General features: G+C 46.2%; 1 protein-coding gene across 3 annotated transcripts in view; it reads right to left on the reverse strand.

Annotated features, from left to right (window-relative positions):
• Nucleotides 1-14344: 14344 nt before the first annotated feature.
• Nucleotides 14345-25993, reverse strand: part of CAPN9 (calpain 9) — a 28133-nt gene continuing 16484 nt past the window's right edge. The window contains exons 11-21 of one of the 3 annotated variants that reach the window (XM_076334076.1): nt 25403-25560; nt 24552-24760; nt 23887-23923; nt 22284-22364; nt 21725-21782; nt 21079-21143; nt 18626-18694; nt 17139-17217; nt 16345-16461; nt 15275-15333; nt 14345-14448 (exon numbers count right to left, since the gene is read on the reverse strand). In XM_076334076.1, coding sequence (XP_076190191.1) covers nt 14422-14448; nt 15275-15333; nt 16345-16461; nt 17139-17217; nt 18626-18694; nt 21079-21143; nt 21725-21782; nt 22284-22364; nt 23887-23923; nt 24552-24760; nt 25403-25560 — 959 coding nt within the window. In that variant the 3' untranslated portion in view covers nt 14345-14421. Of the gene's footprint in view, nt 14449-15274; nt 15334-16344; nt 16462-17138; nt 17218-18621; nt 18695-21078; nt 21144-21724; nt 21783-22283; nt 22377-23886; nt 23924-24551; nt 24761-25402; nt 25561-25993 lie in introns of those variants that run through there. The other 2 variants (XM_076334075.1, XM_076334077.1) reach the window with 2 other exon arrangements.

Raw genomic sequence — 25993 nt, forward strand, 5'->3', positions numbered from 1 at the left:
TCAAGTTGTACCATATCTCTACCACCCAAGCTTTAAGTCGACCCATTAAGTGTGGTATCAACTCAGCTGACTGTGTGGAAATCCCGCAATGGCCCCAGGGAAGCTCCTCGTCACTAAGGTTCACCAGTAATGTTACAGAAGCACAGGTGACTAAGAACAAGCTTAGCAAAGAGCGGCGTACGCTCCTGTATGGTCTTTCCACCAGCTGGTTCAAAACCAGTGCTGGCTGGGAGCAAGCAAAGCTTGCTTATGACTTAGAAGAATGAACTTCTGCCCTGTAGCCCCGTGCGATGCCTCATCACTGGTGTGTCCAGCAGCTCTCTGCCAGGAACGTTTGGTCCCCCTATTCCCAGCATGGCAGGAACTTGCCCAAGCACCAAGCCAGGTCCCTCAGGCCTACAGCCATGCTCCAGTGACTGAGACCTCTCCCTGCCCAGACAGTCACTGGTCTAGGTCACTTCTAGCAGACAGCTGTCCATTTTGGGTTATTCGGGCTCTCCAAGGCTCTAGGGGGGGTTTGGTGTTGACGGATGGAGCAGGAACCGGGAGCTGGCGAGGTGGGCACTAGTTCGCCTGCCTCCAGCCCAGCCTGCTCCAACACTGGGCTTGCCCTTTTAAAGGAAGGTTTCCCCTCCCAGGCTGCCGGCTCGCTCCCCAGCAGCACAGTTTGTTATTGCAGAAGCAGCTTAGCAAAAGGCCCTGTGCCAGGACGGGACACTTTCCCTTCAAGGCATTTAGCTGTCAGTAGCATGTAAGCTAGGCACCAGAGCCCGTCTGCAGCCCACTGCTGCGATCCTCATGACCCTCAGCACAGCAAAGCATTTCACCTTGAGCTGTTATCCGCTCCCCAATTTTCTGCCTTCCAGCCAAAGCCCCCACCACTGCAGCAAGCACCTCAGTGGTCAGGCCACAGGAAGGCTGACCAGCAAAGTCTCCTAAAACACTCAGTTTAAAGCTCCCTGCGCAAACTTCTCACGCATGCCTGGAAAATCAGGCACAGAAATATTTGCAAAGCACGGCCATTACGAGACTGCTGGATTTTTGTGGGCATTCTTTAAATATGTTATTTTTGTCTCTCCCAACATCTTTTTTTCCACCCTAAAGGGTGCAGAGCCCTGAGATGTGCAGAGCCAGCCCTCGGTCCCTTTGCTGGCATCAGCCCAGAGGTGGGCATCGGGGATCGCAAGGTCACCAGCCTCCCACTGCCCTTTCCTCACAACGGAGCCCAGCTCTTTTCTCACTCCGACACCGCTCCCTGAAGTCAAACGACTTTCACCAGTGTAGAGCCGGAAGAGTAGACGGAAAAACTGGGTCGTGATGGTGATGTCCTGGTAAGGGAAGTTACACGATGATAAACAACAGAATCGGGGGTGGCTTCTGAGTCTGGCCTCACAGGTTTTACCCAGCAGTCGGTGACCGCAGTTACAGTGGACTTCAACTGACATGAAAATATCCAAATCCTGACTCCTTTCAGCTGTACAGATTCAGTTAAAATCCATAAAAGCAACAGTGCTGAGTCCTTCTTAGTTCGTTTGCAATGAGTCCCCCAGGGCGTTACTTTTGCTAGAAATGGCATTAGCATGTACTGTTAAGTTCACTGGGAGGCACTTCTGGTTTTAATTATATAGCCCTTATAATGCTTCCTCTGGCGCTCTCTTAGTATGGAAAAAATGAGCATAGGATGTAGACAGATAAAAAACCTACTAATTCCAGGACTAACAATGCCAGATCAGTATAGTGACAAACAGATTTGTCTCCATAACCCAGCCCAAACAGCTGGCTTTCAGTGTTCAGATAGGAATGTACCAAATATGACAAAAATGTCTTTATCTGGGGAAGCTAATTTTAGACACCATTTTTGGCCAGGCAGTAGAAATACTTAGGGAAGAAATTATTAAACTTCCAATTAAAAACATGTTTTTGTAGGACACATTGCACCCAGCGTTTCAGAAGCTGTCTCCCCGCTACATCCATCACAGGCAGGCTCTGGAGCGGGTGCTCAGCCGCGCTGCCACACAGAGCCAGCAGCGCCCATCCATCCTGTCCCCTCTGCAGCTTCTCCCTGTCTCTGTAACGCCACCAGCCCGCAGACCATGATGGACCGGAGCTCTGGTTTTCCGGGTACTCCTAGGACATGCAGCCCAGCCTGACCAGCACCCACCCGAAACACACGGGCTCCGGGGGAGCAGCATTTGCCAGCGGCTCCCACGAGTCTGGGAGAGGTGATTGCCAGCACTCGTGGTGTCTCAGCCTCCAGGCCAGCACCATACCCACCTCACGTCCTCATCCACCCTGGAGAGACGAGGGTCGGGCACTGCAACCGGTGGGGGAGCAAACCAGGTTCCTGCCCCACGAAAGGGGAAAACCCAGCATTTCAGAGCTTCCCACTGCCTCAAGATGGGGCCGAGGTATTTCACAGTTTAAATTTAAAAAAAGGCAGCAAAAGCAAGGTAGAGCCCAACAGCCTCAGCATCCTCCTGGCACACAGGCGATGCAGGTCAATTCCCTGCTCTGCTCACACAGCTGAGCTGCCTGTGCAGGGCTGAGCGGCTGCAAACCAGCCCCAGTGAGGGCAGCGACGATCCTGAGATGGGGGGGAGCCAGATCCAAGCTGCCAGATTGACTTGAGAAGAGCGGGCAAGATGTGCAAGTGCATTCACCACACATAGCGTTGTAAACAGAGTAATTATAACCCAATTAAAAAGAAAGGAAAAGCACGTGGCTCATAAACAAGTTGTTACTAGAGAGGTGCACTGAAAGATTTTTAATTGATCCAGAGCTCGGCTGTTTAAAAATTCATAGGCTTCAAGTTATTTCTGCCATGTCTAAAATCGCTTTTGAGTTCAACAGCCTTAGCGCTTGCAATCAGCTACCTGCAAAATGTGCTCAGTTCAAAAGCCCTTGCCTACAGCTGATCCATTTTTGTGTAACACGTGTTTTCTTCCCGTGCCCAGTCATTGCAGGAGACAGCAGGACTCAGAATTGGTGGTGATTGTAGGGAAGGGGCGTTCACAGTCCTGAAGGACACCAAGTGTCAACAGGATGCAAACAAATATATACGGATATTTTTAAATTCAAGAAATCGGGGCTTAGAAGTGCTCACTCTTGATAACAGCAGTTGAAACACTGAAAATCTGCCAGTGTTTTCCCTTTCAGCAAAACTCAGGGTTGGGGCCAGCTCCATCTGTCACGTTGTTTCCAGAGCAGATTGCAGCACAGCCCGGCTCTTTGCTGTCCCTTTTGGCAGCAGGGCTGGGCTTCCACCCCAAAGCGCCTCCTCCCGCTCCGGTGCCGAAGGGGTGACCTGGGATGGGAGCCACGGACAGCCGAGCTGCAGCCATTGGGGCGTTGCTGAGGAATACCCCCGCTCAAGTCTTTGCCTGCAAACTTGGCGTGACCTCAGATTACTCGATTCACCTCGAGATGCCCTTGCAGGTTGTCCTGCGGGGATGCTGGTCGTGTGTGTAGAGCACATACGAGCCTAAGGACAGTAATGTTGACATTTGTTGTCATCTGTTGAGGGCCAGCTGGATAAAGACCATGGGGGCCTGTGAATTAGTTTTTTACATATGAAGTAGAAAATGAAAATAGAAATAGAATATGAAAACTTCCTGGCAAAAGCAGTTGCTAATAACCATGGTAAAGACCACGTGCTCATGGCCCGTCTCGGCCTCAGTGAGACTAGCGACGGCAGTGTTTCCCTTCTCAAATTACTCATAGCCCACAGTTCTTCGCTGTGAAGAGCCAAAGAGGACGCCCCTTTCTCCGTTGACTGTATGAGCAGTAGCCCAATGAATGAACTTGCAAATTTTGTTATTACCGGACATCATTTTGTTCCAGTGTTGAAGTTATTCCAAAGAGCTTTTCTGTACTGAAATCCTTCGGATATTCTCTTGCTAATGGAAAGTACATCGAGACTCCTGTTTTGAGACTTCCAGTGAAAGCAGGAGGCTCTCCTCCTGGTATCAAATGGCAACACTCACCTCAGGCTGAATGCCAGCACGCAGCTCAAAGCATCATTTTAACCTCCTGAAAAGCAGCACAAAGCATCAGCTGAAGTCACTTGGAAGCAGCCTCATGGTGGGGAGTGCAAGAAATAGACCTTCGTAAGTCACTTGAGATGGTGGCAAAGACGTCTTTGTGGACACTAGTCGAAGGCACGGGCTAGCGGTGGAGTAAACGTCCCCACACTTTGATAGGCTTCATGCTGGGACCTGCACAGGGACGCTGCCGCAGTATGAAATCGCGGCTGCCTAGTTTACCAGCAGCACTGAGGTGTCCTGCAGAGGTGGCAGCCACCGGTATGCAATAAAAGCAAGTGTTTGCTGGAGCAAGTCATTCTCAGTACAGTTTATGGAGAAACTTAAATTCAAAATACACTAATGAACAGAAAAGGCCTTCTCAGTTGCCAAACATGCCTGAAAAGGAGCTTTCTATAGCCCACGGGTGTTTCAGGACACTCACACATAGTGGGAACAGGATTGATGTGGGACAGGACACATCCCAGCTGTGCGTACGTGGTGGCCCTTTCTGGGGAAGGGCTTCCCAGCTCTCAGCAAGGGCAGTAACAGGGAGCCTCTCTCCCTGGTATTTCTGTGTGCCATGTTTCTGGCAGGCAGTTGCTGCTCCGAAATCCTGCTCTGGGAAAACAGCGGCTTATTGCATCTCCAAGGGGAGGCAGACCCAGCGTTTCACCCATGCTCGTGCTGACGGCTGGCAGAGGTAGAGGCAGCACCTCTGAAACACCTGCCACGGTGTGCACCCAGGGCCAGCCTTGGAGCTGCTTTTAGATGCACTTTCTACTCATGGATGTATAGCTTTTTCTTTATTTTATTTTTAACCTCCTTTGCAAACACAGCTAAACATCCTGCTCCGTGCCTGGAGGTGGCACGAGGCCTCTCTACTGATGATGTCCCACTGAAGGTCAGTTTTGCGGCTTTCCAGGTGATCTGCAGTGGAGGGCACCGTGTGCCACCAATGCCAAAATGTAGCTAGCACGTCTAATTTTAGCCTCAGGAGCATTGAAAGCCCTCTTTGAGTTGCAGCATACCTTGATAAATCATCTAAATCAATGCTGCTTGGCCTAAAGCTGGCTTTCAGATGGGAAAGGCTAAGTGCTGAATTTTAAACATAATTTTGACTGAAGCTGAAGGCATCTGCCTTCAGCATAGAGTTACCCAGGGTGTCTGGGGCTTGCAAGGACTGGGAATTAAGAGAGACACCAAGAAGAGGCAAAAATGCCTGGGATATTTTTGTTTTGCTGCAAATTTGACTGAGAATAAATCTACGTGTGCAATGTATATGTAGGATGATAGCTAGAAGCACGGAAATAAGCAGCAAATACCTGCAGGGTACAGACCATCGTTCAGGTCTATGGATGGACACCAGGGACAGCTGGTTCCTTGTTTCAAGAAGACCAACCACATTGTAGAGGCTTCACCAACCTACACAGCAAAGAGACCGACAGGGGGAAAAAAAAGGCATTTTGCTCGGAGTTCTGTGTTCTCTGTTGCCTGCTTGGCCCAGCCACTTGGCCAATATTTAGAGTTTTGAAGGCTGGCTCCCACTGAGAGGCAAAACAAGTGATGCAAGTTTGATAGGGCCTTTGGCATGACAGGGTTTGTTGATGGAGAGCACCCACAACGGCCGGTTCCCCGCTCGCCGCGGGCACCGGCCACAGTGGGCTCTTCCTTACAGCTACCACATCCAGGTTCCCCCCGTGGGCACATAGGCACGTGCCTACATCTTTCCCTTCAGGGGTCCCTGAAACCCATGGGATATTTTTGTTGGCTTTTCAAGCCCGATGTGTTACTGTGTAACTGGAGAAACTGAATTTTCCCCCTGGGACAGAGGTGGGTCTGTGACTACAGGCAATTGTCTGTGCAGAGCAGGCTTGGGGCTTTGGTACCCTTTCCCAATTAATTGTGAAACTGGATAATCCATGCATGGTGAATCACAAGTTTGCTGTCAGTACCTTTAGGGGACCAACTGCCTCACTACTAGGGGTTGTTACTGAAGCCTTGTACACAAGCTGTCCTACATGTATATAAAATACATGTATATATAGAAAAAAACATTATTTATATTACATATTTTATATAAACTTAATATATATATGTATTAATATGCCTCTGAAGCAGTAGTTTTCCATGTCTCCTGCCCTTGCTTGTGCATTTGAGAGATGCCCAAGAGCAGAGAGACTACGGGGAGAAAAGGAATGCCACTTAGTTAAAAAACACAGCATTAAAAAACTAATGTTAGGTCTTCAAAGGTCTTTAAACCACTAATTCCCACTCTTGTGGTAGTTTGGTGTTAATGATGTTTTCCAAAAGCTGATTGTTAGTGATCAGGGAAACTACTAAATTAACAACTCTGGAGACTTAATTGTCTGAACACTTTCAATCATTTATTAGGGAAGAAAATCCCTGCCTGTAAACAAAGCCAGTGTAGGGTTATTTCATGTCAGGAGCAGTAACAACACATCAAAGCATTCACAAGCCATGAGTTAGGGCCACTAAAATTATCAACAAGGTTTAGACTTCAAAAATAATAAACTGGAGTTGATCTTTATTTGTATTCTGGTTTCTGAACCTTTAAGGCCTGCTCAAATGCCATTTTCTAGATATTCTCTGGAATCATAAAAACTGAAGCTTCCAGTAAAAAAGCTGGCAATTCTCACTTTCTCAGAGGCTTCTGGAGAAGATGAAATTCTGTGGCACTGACAGCGCAACCGTAAAGGCTGCCAGAAAGGAAGGCGCCTTTCTAATGCAGATTGAAATTCTGAGCAGCAGTGGAGTGATTTCTGCCGCACATGAGGCACCGAGCATCTTTTCAGTGAGCCCCAATCATGGGCCGTGTCTTTCCACCGTAACCAGGGCAGAGGTACCTTGTTTGGTGCCTCCTGGGCTGTCTTAGGTCTCAGGTGTTGCCTGGTGACGGCACTTTGCTGGAGAAATTTGCTGTGGTCTATGGAGGGACATAAGGACGGGGCCACGTTTGCCTTACGCAGGCGTATTGTCCCTGTGCCTTGGGTGTTGTGGGTACATCCCTGCATCCGCCGACAGCAGAGGGGCCCAGCCGCTGCCTACCCAGCCCCTCACGCCATCCTCATTGGGGCGTTTGGGGTGCAACGTGGCTGCATCCCGGCAGCAAAGCCGCTCTGCGTGCACAACTCTTCAAATGGGCTTTGACACCACGAGAGGGTTTTTTACGCCCAAATAGGCATCTGTTTTTAGGCAATGCAGAAGTTAGACGGCTGCCCTCTAGGATATGCCTGGAAGAGCATGAGGTCAGCTCGAATGCAAAATTTATACACAATTGGGAAAGTTTCTTTCCAACGCCATCCATAGGTGTTTAACTAATCAGGTTGAATGGTTTTACTGGAAGTCTTTACTTTATAGGCTAAAATAATGAAGACAGGTGTCCCATGCCCAGAAACTGCATAGAGATGGCCTCCTTTTCCCAGAAGGACTTGCCCCATCCATCGTTCCTTGACGTCAGTGGGCTCTGTGGGACCCTCAGCCCCCCTGACAAACAGGTCTCTTCTCAGGCCTTTCAGGGTGGGGATGGAGCCTTTGCTTCTGGTTCCCAAGGCTTAAACCCAGGACCATTGTGGCTGTTGATGGCTCGCAGGCTTCCATCACAGTGGCAGAAGGGAGCAGCACATTTGCTCCCCGCTGGGCTAGGCAAACTGGGTTGCCACCCAGTTAAGCCAGACTTGCAACAAAATGTTTGTGGACTGCAGTGCGAGTGCTGAGGGAGCCGTCGCTCCCCGGCTCCTTGCAGGCTCACCATGTCACACTCAACCCAGCGCTCATTTTCTTTTCCTCACACTGTGTACATGTCTTTCCCCCAGGGGTTAGGCAAACTGCACTGTGACTCTTTTTCAGCTGGCCAGCCAGCCGTGCACCTGTTTTTGATCAAAATTTTTCTACTGTAGCTCTTGTTGGCTCAGAAAAGTGCTTTGACAAGCTTGAAATTTCCTGCCTCGGGAAGGAATAACATCTCTCTAAAAGAGCGCCATGGGTTCTGTTGAAGAGGTATTACCCATGAGCTGCAGAGGAAGTTGGACTTATTAAAAGGATCAGAAACTGAAAGAGCCCTTGTGGCAGCAGTACCAAAGATGTCCCAGAGCTCCTGGCTCCAGCGTAGGACACAGCTTGGATCACTGCCATTGTGGCACCTTCATGAAGACACTTCTCAACTTCTGTTTCTTGTGCTCAGATGTTTGCCTACCCCAGTTCAAGAAAATAGAGCATATATAATGTCCTTGTGAGGAATAAAGTCAGACACTCTTCAGCTGAGCCTGGTGGGGCAGAAAGCTGAGCTAAGGCTGCAGCTGATTGATTGCAACTCATCCACTCTCCTTTCCCTAGTGACATGAAGAAACCCTCCCTGAAACGGGAGAAATATTTATGCATGCTTTCATGCTGGAGAAGAAATCTGTGAGGTTGGAAGTTTCTGTACAATGGCCCCTCGAGTTTTGTCTCGACTCTCCTTGACTTGTGTCCTGCTAAAACTTTCAGTAAGCTATTTATCAGGTAAATATGTAAACCAGCCGTCATCATATCAACATATGGTGACAATGACTGAGAGCTACTCTATTAATTGCTGACCCCATTTCTATTTCAGTCACTTGGCGTGTCCTCTAGGAAATCAATGAGATCAGTCATGATAAATCCATTCTCTGTGGCACCAGATAATCTGTTTTCAAGATGGAGCAGATTCTGAGATGCCCGTCCTGGCAGCCTGCTGCTGGATGACCAAGGGGGTGGTTGTGCAATGTGGCTGCATCCCTGAAGATTTGTGTTGGTGCCCCCTTGTACAATAAATGGTTTTGCTACACAGTATTGTGTCCTAAAATGCCCTGCTGAGGTATGGCGCAACCACTCTTGCATGCTGCACGAAAAGGATGCGTCTTCCTAAAGGTCCCACAGATTAATTCCTGGATGGCTGACAGCCTTTGATTTGGGTATTAAACTGATGCAGAAAGGCCAAGTGTCTAACAACTAGAAGAAACTGGAGAAAGGTAAATGTTATTTGAATTGCTCATGGGTTTTGAGCCCAGATCTCCTGCTTCTGCTCTAACCACTGGGATATGAGACACCGTGGTGTGGTGGTAGGGGTCTTCTCAGCTTCCCATGCTGGAGCTACTCTGCTTTGCACTGAAACAAAGTAGTGCTTTGAGAGGTCGGGGATGGTGGAGGGAGTATATAAGAATTTAAAAGTATGATTTGCTGGTTCTGCTGGTCAGACAAGGAGAACACTTGCCGTAAAACACTTAACCATGGAGAAGAGCAGACACTGCATCCTGGCGGTGGGTGTCCTGAGTGCTGGGCTGGAGAATTGGACTCGGCTTTGCTCTCTGGCCCCAGTGGTGCTTAATGCTGCCCTGCACAGACACAGTCACAGCTTGGCGGGGCTGGAAGAGCCAGGTCTGTGCCCTCAGCCTTCTGCAGGCAGGCGTGGGCTGCCACCCCCTCAAGCAGAGAAGACAGCTCAGCTTGGACCCTGGCTGTCAGAGCCCCTTTCCAAAGCCTTGCACATGCAATCACCCTCGCTCAGGTCCTGGGACAGACCCTGGCACAGCCCCACGAAACCGTGCGTGCCGGAGCAAGGAGAGGAGAGGAGGACACGGGGTCCAAAGCGGGGAGTGCCCTCCCAGAGCAGCGCAGCCGTTTTCCCTCGGGGCAGTTTGTTTTCACTATATTTGTGTCCCTGGGACCCAGCTGCTTAGCAACTGGATAAAATTGTCACAAAATGCTGGCAGTGCCCTCCTTAACAGGGCAGGGGCCAGGCTGTGTCCCTGGGGGGGCTGTCTGCCAGGCGAGGTGGCCATGCGGTGCTCATGGGGGGACCCGCATCCCTGTCCCTGATCCCCACGGTGGGCTGTCCCAAAGGTGCGACAGAATTTGGCCCTCATGCATGGCAAATGCTGCACCACAGGCAAGGCATGCAGGCAGGTCCCCCCCAGCCCTGGCTGCCCGCAGAGCAGGTGGCACCCCGGGGGCAGGTGAAACATGGACACTCTTGATCATGACGCCTTGCTGGGTCTGAGTGGATAAATGCTTTTTCCTCTCTGAAATACCAGGAAAAAAAGTACATCTGGAGTATTCTTGTGGAGTACCTGAAAATGAAAATATTCACCATTCCTGACTATGTATTTGGGGGAGATGGGGATGAATACACTGTCTTACTTTGGTTCAGGGCATTTTAAATAAAAACCAAGAAAAAATGGTGATGAAGAGTTACACCTATATATTCTCTGGGCCAGAAGAAGAGCAGGCATGTACCTAGTGCCTGCTGCTGTCCTTGCCCTGTTTGACTCCTCTGCCTCTGTGGATAGCACTCAAAGAGGTATCCAGGCTACCCAGGAGGCCAAACCCTGCTCAACGGAGCTGACTTCCCTTGAAGGGCCATGCAAAGGGCAAGGGATGAAAATTAATTAGAGTTTTTAGGAGAGCAGTTTATAACACACTTGCCCTTATAAGTGGCTGACGTGCAAAAGATAGTTGCTGGCAGTTGCTGAGAGCTTGTGTGTTTACCTCAATCAGCAAGTATTTGTAATTAATTTTAAAAATGTTGAAGTTCCAGCCTTACTGGGAACATTATAAACTGCCCTCAGCACTCTGATGTGCTTCCAAAACATATGCTGCCACGAGTCAAAAAGCACGAAGACTCAAATATTTCAGGGGAGAGGTGGGGGAGAAGTGGGGAGATGATGCAGTTGAAATGAAAATTATTTAGATAACTCGGTATCTGTTCACAAATATTTAATTTTCATGACTAGAAGCAACCACAACTGTTATAAATGGGGTGAACCACCACATCACTTCTAGCATCTCTCCTGCCTGACGCCACAGCACCCCAATATGGAGGCTTTGCCAGCAGCGGGATGGCTAGACTTCACTTTTTTTCTTTTCCGCCCTCTCCACCCCTACAATGTCTCATGCACCCCCTGTGCTGACACATGAGTTTGCAGGCCCCCAAAAAACCTAACGGGGATTCAAATAGGCCTGTGAAAAAACATGATTTTCTGAGGCAAGTATTGCTGCCGAAGACTCAGAATTGCTGAGCCACTCCCTGGGAGCTTTTCAAAGAAGCATGGGGTACTTTTGCCCACACTTGTGCCCAAAATGTTTATTGAGAGTTTCTGTCTCTGTTTGCAAGGAGAAATGGCAGAATGCAATTTCACTGTTTTTCAGTTTCTTTACATTTTTATGGCACTTCTTCATGGTAATTTTCACTAACTATATCCCTTCTGGCCTCAGCAACAGGTTGGGCAGGAATCCTTCTTCAAGACAGGAAGACACCATTGCCAAATCTACCATCAGGGTGGTTAGGATGGTGGAGGTGGCTGAGCTCACGACAAACTCCAAATGAATCCCCTCTCAAAAGGCTTACGCCTTGAGTTGATGTTGTTCCTTTAAACTCAGAAATGTGCCATGTCTCTGAGCACTGCCCAACATCTTGGGGAGCTGAAGCTGCTGAGAGGGCACAGGGGAGCAGAGGAGAGGCAACCAGCACCAGGTCAGCAGCCGGCCCCCGTTAAGATCTGGCCTGAGGCTTTAGCAGCAGGTTTTAGAGAGAGATTTTTGGTTCTGTGAGCAAGTGGGAGAGCATGCTCAGATTGCAACCCTCTAGCTAAGCGATTTTTAGTTTTTTCCAGTACTGTAATTATGAAAAATGCTTCTCATGTTCCCCATTAATGTTGCTATTAGCAGACAGGCAGGGCTCCCAGCATGGGCCAGTTCTTGCTAACAAAGTCTGTGTGTACCACATTAGGGAACGTACCGCTCACACAGCTTTCAGAGCATCCTAAGTGATTTGCCATAGCTCCTGTAATGGTACAGAGCCAAACATGCCTACATCTCATGTCAGAGAAGGCAGCAAGGTCTAGCTTTAAATTCAAGATCCCTGATTAAAAGAAAAGACCAGCAAGCCCAAACCCCTGCTTCTGGGCATTGAGTTGCCCTCCTGCTCAAACACCGGGCAGGGGCAGTGCTGAGAAGGACTATCATAATCGGATAGGGCTGTGAACTCTAACGTCTCTCACTCGCCCACTCAGTCACTCACATAATAGCAGAATGGAAAAAACCTTCCCAGGGATTATATAATCCTCCACCTTCACACACACTTACTTCCCTTTTTAAGGTGAGCCTTACTCCAATGCAGAAAGAAAATGGTCTAGCGTATAGGACAAGGGGGAGCAGCTGCTGTTCTTCACCTTGATTTTGGCAAGGCTTTCTGCACAGGCACCCATAATATCCTTACAGCCAAAGTGGTGAGATAGGGACTGTGCTGCAACAGACTCTGGGTGGCCATGGGCCAGCCCAGTCGTATGTACAGGTTTTCTTGTGCTTAACTCCCCTTACACGCACCTCTGCGGTGGCTATGGGTGTTGTGTAAACCCCAAGGTAGGACAGGGACTTGGCTCTCTGCAGCGAGCTGGCTGGCCAGCCAGGAAAGAGGCTTGATTTGTAAAGGGCTCAGATGTTAGCTCTCAAATTCCTTGTGATACAGTGAGCAGGCAACTGCTGTGAGTGGACAGAAAACACCTCAGGGTGTTTTTTTCTTAAATGCATGAATTTTCTTCTAAATGCAGAGGGGATTTTTACCTGTGCCCCATTGCTCCCACCTCAATATTTATCACTTTCTTATATCAATCCTGATTCCGCCAAGACATTCCCAGCTCTGTGTAGAAGAACAGAAAGCTACACTGGCAATGCCGGGCATTGAGACATCTCTTTTCTTCTGCATAGCTTGTGAACGATGCTATATTACAACAAATTTGTATCCACATCTAAGCTTGCACAATGAACCAATTAAGGATCTGTGATTTTTTGTTTCAAGTATGTAGCTGAATGTTTATAGGACAGTCTAGATTTTAGTCCAAACTTTCACAAATTTAGACAGCTGCCTCTAGTGCTGTCAAAAGGGCATACAATCAGCACATCTGAAAATCAATACACCTCATGGGGCTGAGTACCTCGGTTAATCAAATACTGCAACCATTAGCTTTTGCTTAGCTTCCAATTAGCTCCAGAGCCTTTTCTGCATAGTTACAAGATTATAATTGTTAGAAAAAAGAAAGTGGGTATTTTAAACATCATGAACCCTATGTTTTTTCATTGTTTGAGCTTCACCTTTACTGCAGCTTGATTTTCCTTCCAGAATTGCTCATTAGGTTTAAATCTAGAAAAAACAAAACCCTGGCTGTCTCAGTGATCCTGGACAGCAGGGAATGCAAAGCTATTCTAGGGCCATTTGTTTCACTGCGAGAAAGGTTTTAGAAAACAAATCCAGACAGTTGGTTCCTTATAAAATAGACATAAGTTATGAAGATAATCATGGAAACAAATCCTTTGAAGACCTCTTAAGTCCCTGGCTGCTATTACTGTTATTTTTTAAGTCAGCATTGGCTACCCACGTCACATGAATAATACTATGTAAGTCACAGATGCAAAATAGCAATAGCTGCAGAGATCAGGGCCTTACCAATGGGTACATTTTATTCATTTAAAATGATTATAGTTGCTCTTCTGGAACATGGTTGGTGTGGGACATAATCTCGGAATGCCTGGAAGAAAATGGCCCCACACAAGAGCTCACTGTCTTGGGGGCCATGTGTTTCTCTGAAGATGAAGGCAAGCTGTGTGCAACTCTGCAGAGATTGGCTTGTCGGACATGCTCTGGCCACAGAGCAAAGTGTGTAGCAGAGAAACTTTGCTAGGAAGCAAAGGAAGGACTAAGGGAAGGTGAGATGCAACAATTTTTCCCTAAATTAAATCTGTGATGAATGGCAAACCTCAGCTTAAGCATCCTTCTAAGGGAGCCTGGACCAGGGACCTCTGTCATAAATATTCAAGGATGAATTTTCAGCTACACATTCCCTAGTCTTCCTTTGTTTGCAGTCCACCAGGCTGCAATTCATGTGGCTATGACAGGGGACTTGTTATGTAGCCATACAGCATGCCTGGAAATAAATTCCAAACTGAATGAAATTTTACACAACCTTATATTTTTCAAAAGCACCTTACAGTAATCTGTGGCCAAGCAGCAATAAAGACTTTTAATTACTGTAGTCTTGCTGTGCTGAAACTAAATACAATCCTATGTCATAAAAACCTGTGGTCACTCGCGGACATCAGTTTCAGTCTGCTTGAGAGGCATGTGTTGCCCCATCCAAATGCCTCTCACAGTAACAAGTCCAGTATCAGGCTTTACCAAAACGAAAAACAAAATGTGATCTGACTGTTGAACTCATCAACAGGGCTGGAGACCAGAAAGGGGGGGCAGTATGCATGTTCCTCCGCACGAAAGCTCCTGTTAAAGTTTGCATGTGAAGGGAACCTCAGCTGTTGGGGCAGAAGTCTGGGCAGCAATGTCGCAAGAAACTCCCGGCATCCAAGTCAGACTTCTTCAGATGTTCATTGCCAGGTTGATAAACTAATATCAGAAGAAAGATCAACTTTACAATAAATGATTTCCGGCCCTTCTCCCTCCCCCTCCCTTTCCCCAAATGAAAGAGAGATGTTCAAAAGCAGTGCCTTGCTCTGAATTGACCCCCACGCAGGGAAGAGGACCTTTGTTCACTAGGCTTTTATGTCCTGTCACTAAGGAGAGACCTTAGCCAGCATTTACTTCTGTGTTTGGAGGGAAGGAGGTAGAGCTCTCGAAGCACTAGATGCCAATAACAGCAGTGATTTTGTTTGCATCCCAGCAGTCCACACGGGCTCCCACGTTTGTTGTGCCAAGGATTTCATTGTGCCTTGTCCCAGGAAGCTTTGGGTTAGTGTAAAATGAGAGACAACCCACATATGCAACAGGGAGACAAAGAGAGCACAAGAAAATAAGAAGCCTGTGCTGAGCAGTGTGAGAAGCAGATGATGGACATGCACAGGAGAGGCTGATCTGAACTCTTGGGGGATTCAGGGAGAGTGAAAGACGCCCCTGTCCTCGTCTGCTGCTTTCCCTTTCCCCCATCGAGAGCTGGCACCTGAGGAAGGAAAAAGCAGAGAGTCTAGAAAGCAGGATAAGAAGCTGTCAGTATGCCACAGGGCAAGGAAGGAAGGAAATAGCACGGGGGAGATGTAATCAGTGTGTGCGCTGTAAAATCCCAGCCCTGCTGAAACCTATGGCAGATGTCCCCTGCACTCTCATGGACCTAGATGTCACCTGAAGTGTCATGCAGAAATACTTTAGTTCTTACAAGAGGACAAAGCTCTAGAGAAGCCCCATTATGTTCTCAGTGTTTATGAAGCTGTGCTCATACCTCGCCTATATTCAGGTTAATGAACTCCTTGTTTTTCACACTCAGTGCTTGGAATACTCCTGAAATGAAAAACAGGACACAGGCGCTATAAATACACCTCATTCATATTCATACATGAGCTCCCCATCCCACAACGATGGGTGGCCGTGCCAAGGAGAGGGAGGGCCTGGTGCAAAGGATTGCTTGGTGGTGGTAGCTGTTCTGACAAAATGAAGTCTTGCAAGAGGAAATGTCTTGCTGACTTAAGGCCTTTGTGCAAGTCTCACTTCAGGACTTGACTGGAAGAGGGTGTCCTGGGTGTGCTAAACAGTTGAATTTGGATGATGCTCCAAAATGAAGCCAAGCAATTTGCATTTCTTTATATATCTTACTTAACTTTTCTCTCTCAGTAGTTTAATACTTCTATTGCCACAGATCAAACCAGAAAGTAAGAAGAAGAACAAAACAAAAAAAATCTGTCAAGAAAGTTGATTTTGCTTCTCATAGAGTGAGTTTCATTTGATTTGATTTTGGAGCCACACTAATGATAGTTTATCCAGGCATTTTACCTATCTCTACTACTGCTGCTCTGGAGCGAGAGTGACCCTGCACACAAATGAACTGAGACCTAGGGTGCCCCGATGTACAGAGAACCGTATCTTCAGCCGAAAGTGGACAAGTTATGTAAAATGTACATGAGATACCTGCCCAAGCGCATGCCAATTATCTCTTTGCATGAGGCACAAGCAATATTTGAACCTTGAACTTCTGTGATCCCAAATTAAGCTCATTGGTGAGCCACAAGAAAAGCTATAACATGGACGTTGCCAGCATTCTTCACATGCCTTCTACATTGCTGCAGAGTTTATGAAGCAGGCTCTATTCACATGGGGAAATTCTCCATTAGCAGCAGAACATTTTTCACTTTACAGGAGAAAAGCCATCCTAAAAGCAAATGTTAAACACAGCTCTTTTCTGTTAGCCATGTACACACTTGATCTCAGATATTGTGCAATATGCTCAACCACAGCCGAAAGTGGAACATTTTTTTTTTCAAAGGGGAAGAAATTCCAGAGGAAGAAGATACTCACGACTTGCATTCTCTAAGCGAATTAAGCAGTTCAGAAAATCATCAAATTCAATCTGGAACTGTTCGTCAGCGTATCGGAGGACAATCAGTTGCAGCAGGTAGTTGTTGAGTTGGTAACCTTCCCAAAGACACACGCACAAAGGAAAAGTGAGCAACCTCGTAGGCCAGGGAGGTATCTGCAGATCTCTACTAACTAATCTTGAAAACCAGTTAATGGGAGGATATTCTGTGGCACACATCCATCCAGAAAGCGATCTGACCACAAGTTCTTTAAGCTTGCAATAAACAACAAACTCTGAACAGGAAATTTTGCAGTCTCTGTAGTTTCTAGTCCACGCAGTTTTTGATGTATGAAGGACCGTTCTGTCTCCTTGAAATTTGTAGGGATTTCTGCAAAACTAGGTGCTTGAATAAAAATAACTTGTGATGAAATACAAATGCACTGACTGCTCTTCATAACAAACAGCTTACTCACTGTTCCTCTAACCTTTGAGTGGAGATGGACTCTGAAGTGATTTGTTTCCGGGTCTAGCCCTGCACATGAGGCAGCCCTGTTGAGTTTAACAGAGCTCAATAAAAATGTAAAGATTGCTCTGACTGACCGCCCTGCAGGGCTGGGGATACCTGGGGCAAAATGAGTCCACTCAATGTCCTCTCTAGGTGCCCAGGTCCTCTCTGGGGTTTAGACCTCCTCTCTGTCCAGGATCACCCGGCCTGCGTAATTGGTTGCAGCCCTCTTCACCCACAGCCGACCTGCCCAACAGGTTTCCCAGATAAATGCAGTGCCTGTCTTACCTGCAGCTTTCAGAGCACTGCGAAGCTCATAGGAGGACATGGAGCCAGATTTATCAAAATCAAATTGAAGAAAGATATTCTGTTATGAAAGGAGCACACGGAAAGGTCAGTATTTGCATATGAAAGGGAGCACAGATATGGCATCGAAAGGCAAGGTATTTATCTCTAACTGCGTAGCATAAGCATTTAAGAAAGCTGACAAGACTTTGGTCTAGATCCAGTCTGATTTTGTAACTGAGGGGGAAATCTGGGTCCCAATTCTCTTTGTCATATGAATAGGTTGTTGTGAAACTTAAACAAGTACTGCCAAACCCAAGCATTCAAAAATAATGAGTTGCTCTTCATAAAAAATTCCATGATTTTTTAAAAAGTTATTTTATCTGGGAAGGATGTATTGTTCTTTGTCTTTTAACTCTTAGCTGATGCGTTCTCTTAATCTCTTTTTATGTTTTTCTCCATAATTGTGAGGGCTAGAGACAAATTGTTTAAGATGAAGTTAAGACTGTCACTTACTCATTTGCTTCTAGGTATAAAAGATCTAAACAGCCACATTCATGGTACAACCAAGAGAACTGGTACAAACGGTTTGAATTTTGACCTAAATCTTAAATAATTATTAAGCTGGAGTTAAATTCCATCCTTTTAATGAGACGACAAACACGACTCTCCCTTGGAATATGAGTTATTTAGAGCTGTCGTCTCATTCAGCTTAAAATTTTCCAGCAAATATACGTGCAAATCTTCCTACAGGATACAAGGATTTCTCAAGCCCCCTTGTTAAAAAACAATGCGTCCTTTGTTAAAAGAGATGTGGCATTAGTACCCAGAAAAAGTGTTTGCCATTTCTGATGGGCTAGACAAGAAGCGGAGAACTGCATATTTTGAATGCTTGGGTGAAGCATGAATTCAGAAGAAACTATTAATGACCATGAGGAAACAATTATGATGTCTTTATTTGAATATTCAGTCTGTGGCCTGACTCTGCAAGCTTGCTTATTCTTACTGCCATATACAGTGGCAGGGAAATGTGTTTAAAATTAGAAGCAACACTTTCCCAGACTTCAGTACAGTTGACTCCTGAGAGATCAATAATGGAAATGCAGTGACTTAGGAAATGATTGTTTCCTACTAGTCATGAATCATCACTTTCTTCTTCTGTACAACAGCAGTAATGGAAACTCCTTAAGTTTCATTTTGATTGGCTTGCTTATTAGTGCCCGTTGCATTCTTTATCCCAAACATAGTTGATTTGCTTACAAAAATCTCTGTTATTTCCAGAAAACCATTATGGTTTAGCATCATGGAAAGCTAAGAATGCCTTTGACTATCCAAAACAAGCCCCCATACTTTTAAAACATTTGTTTTGAGTTAAAATTCATGGCTTGTAAACACTCCTGTCTCCATTTTTGTCTGCGCATACATAATAAACTATGCAGGAAATAGCTAATGAAATGGAGAAAACAAATACAATGAATAATGTCACCTACTATCCATTTCTTCATTTTTTCCCAGAAAACTTTGAACTCACTAAATTCCAGTTTCCCGTTGCCACTGGTCTGGTAATCTGAATTAAGGAAAAGGATTTGTTACATGAAGGTCCAAATTCTGTTGAATTTATCAGCGCTGGTCCTTTAAGCAGAAAATATTAGGTTGCCTGGAAAGCCTATGGTGCTGCTGAAACTGATATTGGGATTTCTCATGAGGTACAGCTCGAGCAGTTACAGTCATGGCTGTGGCTGTGATACTTGGGGAACATTATGTGATATAAAAACACAGCTGAGCAATGCAGGCTCCACGGGAGAAAGAAAGACAGATTGTTCTAAGACAAGAACAGCTTTGGATGTAAATGGGATATAGATGATTCAGAGAATTAAATTACCCGATTAAAACAAATTGCTACTGTACTCAAAGGAGTTAGTCAACCAATGTGCTATTCAGTATTTTTGTCTAGAGACCAGGGTCTGTTGCAATGGCTCAACCAAAAATTAATGGGTATTGTGGGGTGAGGCTGGCAAAATCTGGTCCTTACGGTCTGAAAAAAATGTCTGTATAGCAGTTCTAAGAGGCAGTGATTAGATCTGCCTGGCCTTCCCTCTGCTGGAAGTGTGAGGGTCTTAATACTTATTTTACTGAGTCACTGATGTCGCCCAAGTACAGCTCACTTGCAGGATGGGGCACTTACTCTGAAATGCTAAATAAGGAAAGGGCCCACTCCCCTTCCCCTTTCCATCTTACTTGCCAGGACAAAGCCCTTGCTCGGATGGACGCTAGCTCAGCGAGCGTTCACAACGGTCAAAACGTGCCAAGTGGGGTCTAGCTAATGCCTGCCGTTATTTAAGCACCTACACTGGTGACATTACTGAGGGCACCCACAGATCCCAAGGACGTTACCAGTCCTGCAAAAAGTCTGTCTTTTTACCCAGCCAGGTTCTTCTTCCTGGGATCATGTAGAACTTTGCCCCCACTCCGTGCCACTGCATGGTGACTGTAGCCAGGGAATTTGGTGGCATATGGCACAGAGGGGACTCTGCCAGCATTGACTCGGGTTTGCGTTTGTGTCATTTTGCTCCCCCATTGTGCTCCAAATACCATGTCCAGAGTGGGATGGTTGTGTCTGCGTTCCTTGTGCTTCCAAAGCAGAGGAAGAGATGTCTCCCCATTTATTCAAAACTATGCAGAGATTTGCTTGGAAGCATTGCAAATCATGGAAACTATTTAGTTATATCCTAAATAGTAAACCTAGGACTGCTGGCATGCTCCTGGGACAAGTGCAGACCCTGGCTCTGACCCAATACCATGTAAGGATGAGATGGGAACATGGATCAGCTCCCTACTGAAGCTTGGTTTTTAAGGGAGGAAATTTAGGCCTGGTCCCCTGTTTCTCATTGCATATGCATTGTGACTGATCTGCACTGAATTTTAACATTATGGACACAGCTTTAACAGGATAAAGTTTTGTCTGGTTTTGTTTTCTGTTAGAAATGTTTGAGAGGATGTTACCTCTGCATTGGGCTGGAGCAACAGAAGCAAAAGGTAAGAACTTCTCAGCTGAACAAGCAAGACATAACCCAAATGTTAGATACTTGCCTTGTTAGGACTGTATCTGTTTTGTCTCACGTGTAACAAAATTGTCTATCAGGAAAGCATACTGCAAAAAACAGCTCTACCTGAGGAGAAGCCATGCTAAGCAAACTCAACAGGCACGAGAACATTGCAAAGGATGAACCTGGTGGGGAAGACCAGGGCTGTGATTCATCTCACTTAATGTCTGAGCAGTCATTTAGGATCCCTCACAGTCAGGCACATCCAGAACAAGCATAATTACACCATCCTTTTCACTATCTACAAAGGAAGTCTGGAAAGCTAGCTTAGATGTAGACACCTACACCACAAATGCCTAAATTTGGACAGACAACTCTCGCCCACATGTCTGCTTCCTGGAGTTCCAGGATCTAGCTGAAAGACCAGATTTTCCAGCTTTTAATCTGGTTGTCAAAAAACCCACAGCTTTGATATCAGTAATTTTCAACACTCTGCTGATCCTTAATTTCTGACCCATAACTTGCATGCACAGCTCTGGTGAATTTAACCCTCCAGACAACAGACTTTTCTTGAGTGATCTCTTCCAGGCCTTTTTCAAATAAACCACAGCTTGAAGAATGCACTGTTCTATACAGAAGTAATTTGAGATTTACTTTTAAAAGTGCTCAGCATTAAAGCATCTGCCTCTAAGTCTGCAGTAGAAAATGGTCTGTCTTGAAGGTCCTAACCCTAAATTTCTAAAATAAAAATCAGGATACAACTTTCATATTTTTTTTTCTTTGGGTAGTGTTCTGCCATGACATTACCACATCTATCTCTGATATCCATGACAAGTAATGCTATGGACAATTATATTCAGTATTCATTTAGCCTCACAAGCACTTATTTGAAAGGATACATCCATAAGAGAAATGATATTTCGGCATGAAATGAGACTTAAGTTCTTGAATTTTACGTTCTTTGCTGAAAAAGGACAAAAATAAGAAAGAAGTTATTGGGCAAATCTACCTTTTATAAACTGAAAGTAGAAAATAGGATTTCATATGCAGAGATAGCTGGCCCTTAGTCCTCATTGTGGGAGGACCTGTGAACTGGAAGATGAAGACAGCCCCCACTATAGAGAAATCACAGTCCAGACAGAAAGGGTATTTACTGACAACATGACAGGAAATACTGTCCTTGTTTCGTAAATCAGGAGATGAGGTTCAGAGAGCGACAGGTTTCCCATTGTACAAAGGGCCTGTAGCAGGGTCATGAACTGCGTCCAGGTCTTACAAGTCCCAGCCCAGTGCCTGTCTCTCCACAGCAGAGCAGTAGTGCAATGGAGAGCTGGCCTCTGGATGGATGACATGGATCATGCTGGAGGCAGGGCAAGCTTGTGGTTAGATCATGGACCAGATGTTTTCCTGGCTGTGCCCTGGCTGGCTGGAGGACACCAGGCAGGAGTCGTAACACAGCCTTTATTTTTCTGTTTGTAAGTGAGTTTAATGGCAGCTTTTATAAAGGTCTTTACAGCCCTTAACTTAGAGGATATCAGCACTTACTTTCTTTTAATACATCATTCAGAACATATTTGAGTTCTTCTGCAGCTATCTCCATGTCCTAAATTAAAAAAAAAAGTGCGGCATCTGTTACTTGAATGTTTCTGTAATCAGACATACCAAAAACCTCAGAAAACACAAACATCACCCATCTGTACTTTATTGCAATTCAGGAAAAGAGAACCATACAAACCCCAGAAAAGGTTAAAAACTAAAGGGCTGGCAAAACACAGGAGTGCTGCTGTGCATAAGGCTGTCTGAAGGAGATCTCAAGCGGGAACCATTGATTCAAAGAAAAATAAACTGCAGCTGGACACTGAACCAGGTAAGCTCCCTCAGAGCTTGAGTTCTAGCTTTGGTCCTCCTGCTTGCTCACCAGGGACTGCACCCTTCTCCATCTAGACATAAGGCATGGTGACATCTGGTGCCCAAACAACACACTACAACTAAGCATACTCCTCCCAAAATAACGTCATTTTTGTTTCACCTGGCCCTAGGTGGGAGCAGAAGTGTCTCCCCTCTTTCTACATCTTGCTATGACCCACAACGGTTTTGCACTCACCTTTCCTGAAATCTGCTCAAACAGTGCCCGGAACTGCTTTTCTTCTTCAGTTTCTTGTGGGCTTGGGGTTGGGTTGAGAGGCTGCAACATCAACTACCCAAGTCATTTTAAGAATTGTAAACCATGACATTTCTCCTGCACATAGCCCCTCTGTGCATCAGGGGACCATAGTACATCTTAAAATAAGGGTACACATGCTCCCGAACATTGCTAGACCTGAGGCCTTCCAACCATCTAGCTGCCTGAGGGGAGTCTCACCCCCTCATTTCCTTTGCCTGGGCGATTGCGTAGTGTGCCGTTGCCTTGGCTATGTCAAAACCAAGAGCACCCATCCTGGAAAACACCTCTCGTCTATCCCACCCCTGCACCGCTTTGCTTCCCTGATCCTTGAACAACCACAGCTCTACTGAGCTCTTTCCAGCGGCATCATCCAGGGACTTCTTGCCCATCTTGAGAGCACCAGCCAGAGGTGGCAGCACTTTGGCACATTACCCAGCACCATCCTGAGCCTGGAAGCACCTTCATCTGGCTGCCAGCTGAGTGCCTCGGTGCAGTCGCAGGGGTGTAGAGTTCAGGCTTCAGTCTACACTGATGAGCAGAGAGATGCAATAGTGTAGAGCCACTGCTATAGTTGGGGTGACCATGTGAACAGAGAGGAGTTCTTGGGCCAAAAAAATGGGGAAAAAGAAGGCAACAGCACAGCACAGGAAGCAAAGAATTGGGCTTTGTTTTCTCTACCCACAGAAGATACAACATGGGTGCTATTTAGTATACTGTCACCAGAGTGGCCACTGCTTGGCCACTTACACTTTTTTTGACTGTATGTATGTTCCTCACTTCCTTCTGCTCAAGTTTAGATGCAGTCCCTTAATGATACTGGGACAGGTGAACAGATTTACTTTGCTACTGAACATGGCCCTGAGATCCCAGAAATGGAGCTTGTTAGCTGGTCCCTGGAGGAGACTTTTACTGAAAAGGGACACATGAGATCTTGGCTTAGCTTGTTTCCATGGGAAGGCACACCACAATTAATGGCTTATTTGCAGGGACACACTTAAACAGGAGCTGACTCAGATTCAGCTGCAATTAGTGCTCAGCAGGCAGACCAGGCCATTCAGAAACAAAAAGAATTTAATCATTTCAGTAGGCACACGCATGTATCAAGCATTCCCTCCCAAGCCCTGTGGATATTGATAAGTAAAATAAAGGTATTTGTATGCAAAATGAATGTAGGTCTGTAGACATTCTCTTGCCTCTTATTTTTTCATAATAAATAACATTTTAAAAGATGTGAATGGCCATGTGCCTCCCCGGTGCCTACGGGTGTGTTTTTAGCACACCCGTGGCGGCCGATACCCGCCTCTGGTGCTGGCTGACGCCAACGGCCTTGAAGCGGATACAGAAGCATAATGATTATGATTTTGATTGTTACAGCTCTTTTACCATATTCAGCAGAACTGACTGTTTCAGTCACATACACAAAGCTGGCAATTGTGTAACATTCCTATGAAATGAATGTGTTTTAACCAAAGACAGTAAAAGCAGTGTGTGCCGGCTTCTGCTGAGCAATAGCTCAGTTGCAATTTTAACTCTGTAGACTTACCTCAGGGAGATCAATGGCAACGCTTTCATCTAGATCCCTGGAGAAAACAAAACCTTATTCAGTATCTGAAGATATTCAACATCTGCTTGGGGTGGAAGCTTGCTTATTACATTTTCCAGAGGTGAATGATAAAACTGCATTTTTTACTGAACAGGTTAAGTTTAGATAAAATTCATCAAACAATCAGATGTTTGCACTGTTTAAATTTTGGTATAAAGACCTTAAAACAGACTTTAAGCAGGAGTCAGGGGGGGCACAGCTGTGCATGCTGTCTGCTAAAGAACTAATCTCATTCTTTATTCATTGTGCACACACTTTTTCCTCAATACCCTTTTTTAATATAAAATTGTCATTTGGACAAACTTTGGGAGGAAACGAACACTGCTGCATTCACAGACTCCCAAACAGTATCAGGCAGCCAGCAACTCTTCCTTGTCAAGCTTCCAGCAGATTCACCATGGCAAGCGCTATTTCCCCACCTCCTAAACTCCTCTCCAAAAAAAAGTCAGGTTTAGCAAAAACGGGCAAATGCAAAAAAACCATCAGGAGCTTTCCATGCCTGGGCTCTGCTGTAGGGCTGGGTGCCTGGCAGCCACTCTCTCCAGCAGCCACCGGCCCCACGCACAGGCGACCACCGGAGGGCCCGGGGCTCCCTGCTGACTTACTCAGTGATGGCCTTCTTCTCAGAGAAAATCCTCAGGCAGAAATCTGCCTCCTGGTGTGGCTCAAACGTGGTCGGAATAAGAACGTAATCGCCCGGTGGCAGCTTGAATCGGTTAGATACTTCTCTTAAATTAATGTAGGTTTTGCTCCTGGCCTTGGAGGGGTGGTACCTGAAGAAGTCTTTGCCCAAGTGTCCATCTCTGCCGGAGCTCTAGGAGGGGAAATGAAGGCAGCACTGCACTGGCCAGGGTGTGCTGGGGGCCATGCTTGCCCCTTTCCCAATCACAGAGCCAAACTCTGCCTGGCACAAGCCTCTCCCCTGGCTGTAACCCTGACTCTCATCCCTTCACCCAGGTGCTCGCAGCAACCTAGCTCCCACCTCATGGCAAGGACCCGTTACCGGTGCTCCTTTCCCACCCAGAAGGCAGTCTAAGAGGACTCTGGGACATTGTATTCCTGCTTAAATATTCCCTGCCATTAAATATCACCATCCCAGGTGGGGTGTAACAGAGCAGTGACAACAGATTTGCCAATCCCAACCTCACTCAGGGACAGGCACCCCTGTGTGCGATGCGTCCCACGAGGCTCATAAGAAGCAACATCCCGTCTCCGGGAGCCAGGCAGGGGACGACAGAATCATGTGGCTGTGGAGCATATCCTGGGAACCCATGGCCCTGTAGGGACTCCTAAATCCTCCTCTGAGAGAACTCCATCCGTGGGGCTTGATGTAACTGAGAAGATTATTTTAAGAGCAAGGGCCCTAAAAATACATGACAACTGGCAGGGGTACAAACCCAGAAAAAGATGCTAATACTGATAGTGTGGCTACTGCCCTGTAAAAGCAACAGAGTACCTCATAAATAGAGTAGCCGATGGTTAGCATTTCCGCGCCAAGCTTCTTGAGTTTACGGCGATCATTTTGCATCAGCGCTGCTATGAATGTGCAGTCATCTTGTCCATCGTCTTTCTCTGTTAAATGTAGCTTGATTTGTGGATTTGTCCAGAAAGTCTCTGCCAATGTAAAGAACACCAGAGAGTTTCTTGCCTCAGAATAATAATACCACCACCACTACAACTAAAAAAAAAAGAAGACAAAAAGGACAATTAAGCTGCGGTTTTGCTCAAATTTAGTTTTTCCATTAGCTGTCATGCTTCTTTCCACTAAGCTCTGCAGAAAATAAGCCAAATCCCAAAGTCCTTCATGGAACTAGGTGTAGAAAAGATTTTAGGCCTGATATTTTATTAAGTTATCATGGTTTAAATAAAGTTGTCAGATGGGATTTTGTTAAAAGTATATAGCTACAATGATCCCATAGTGCTGGTGCCAGTCTGGAGTAACACAGTTCAGATCCATGATGCTACTTCAGAGCCACATAAACATGCTGGCTGAGCTGGATTTTTGTCTCATTTTACACTTACTGCTGCAGTTTAAGTGACTTATTTG

This window comes from Aptenodytes patagonicus, chromosome 3, assembly GCF_965638725.1.
Source record: "Aptenodytes patagonicus chromosome 3, bAptPat1.pri.cur, whole genome shotgun sequence".
NCBI lineage: Eukaryota > Metazoa > Chordata > Aves > Sphenisciformes > Spheniscidae > Aptenodytes > Aptenodytes patagonicus.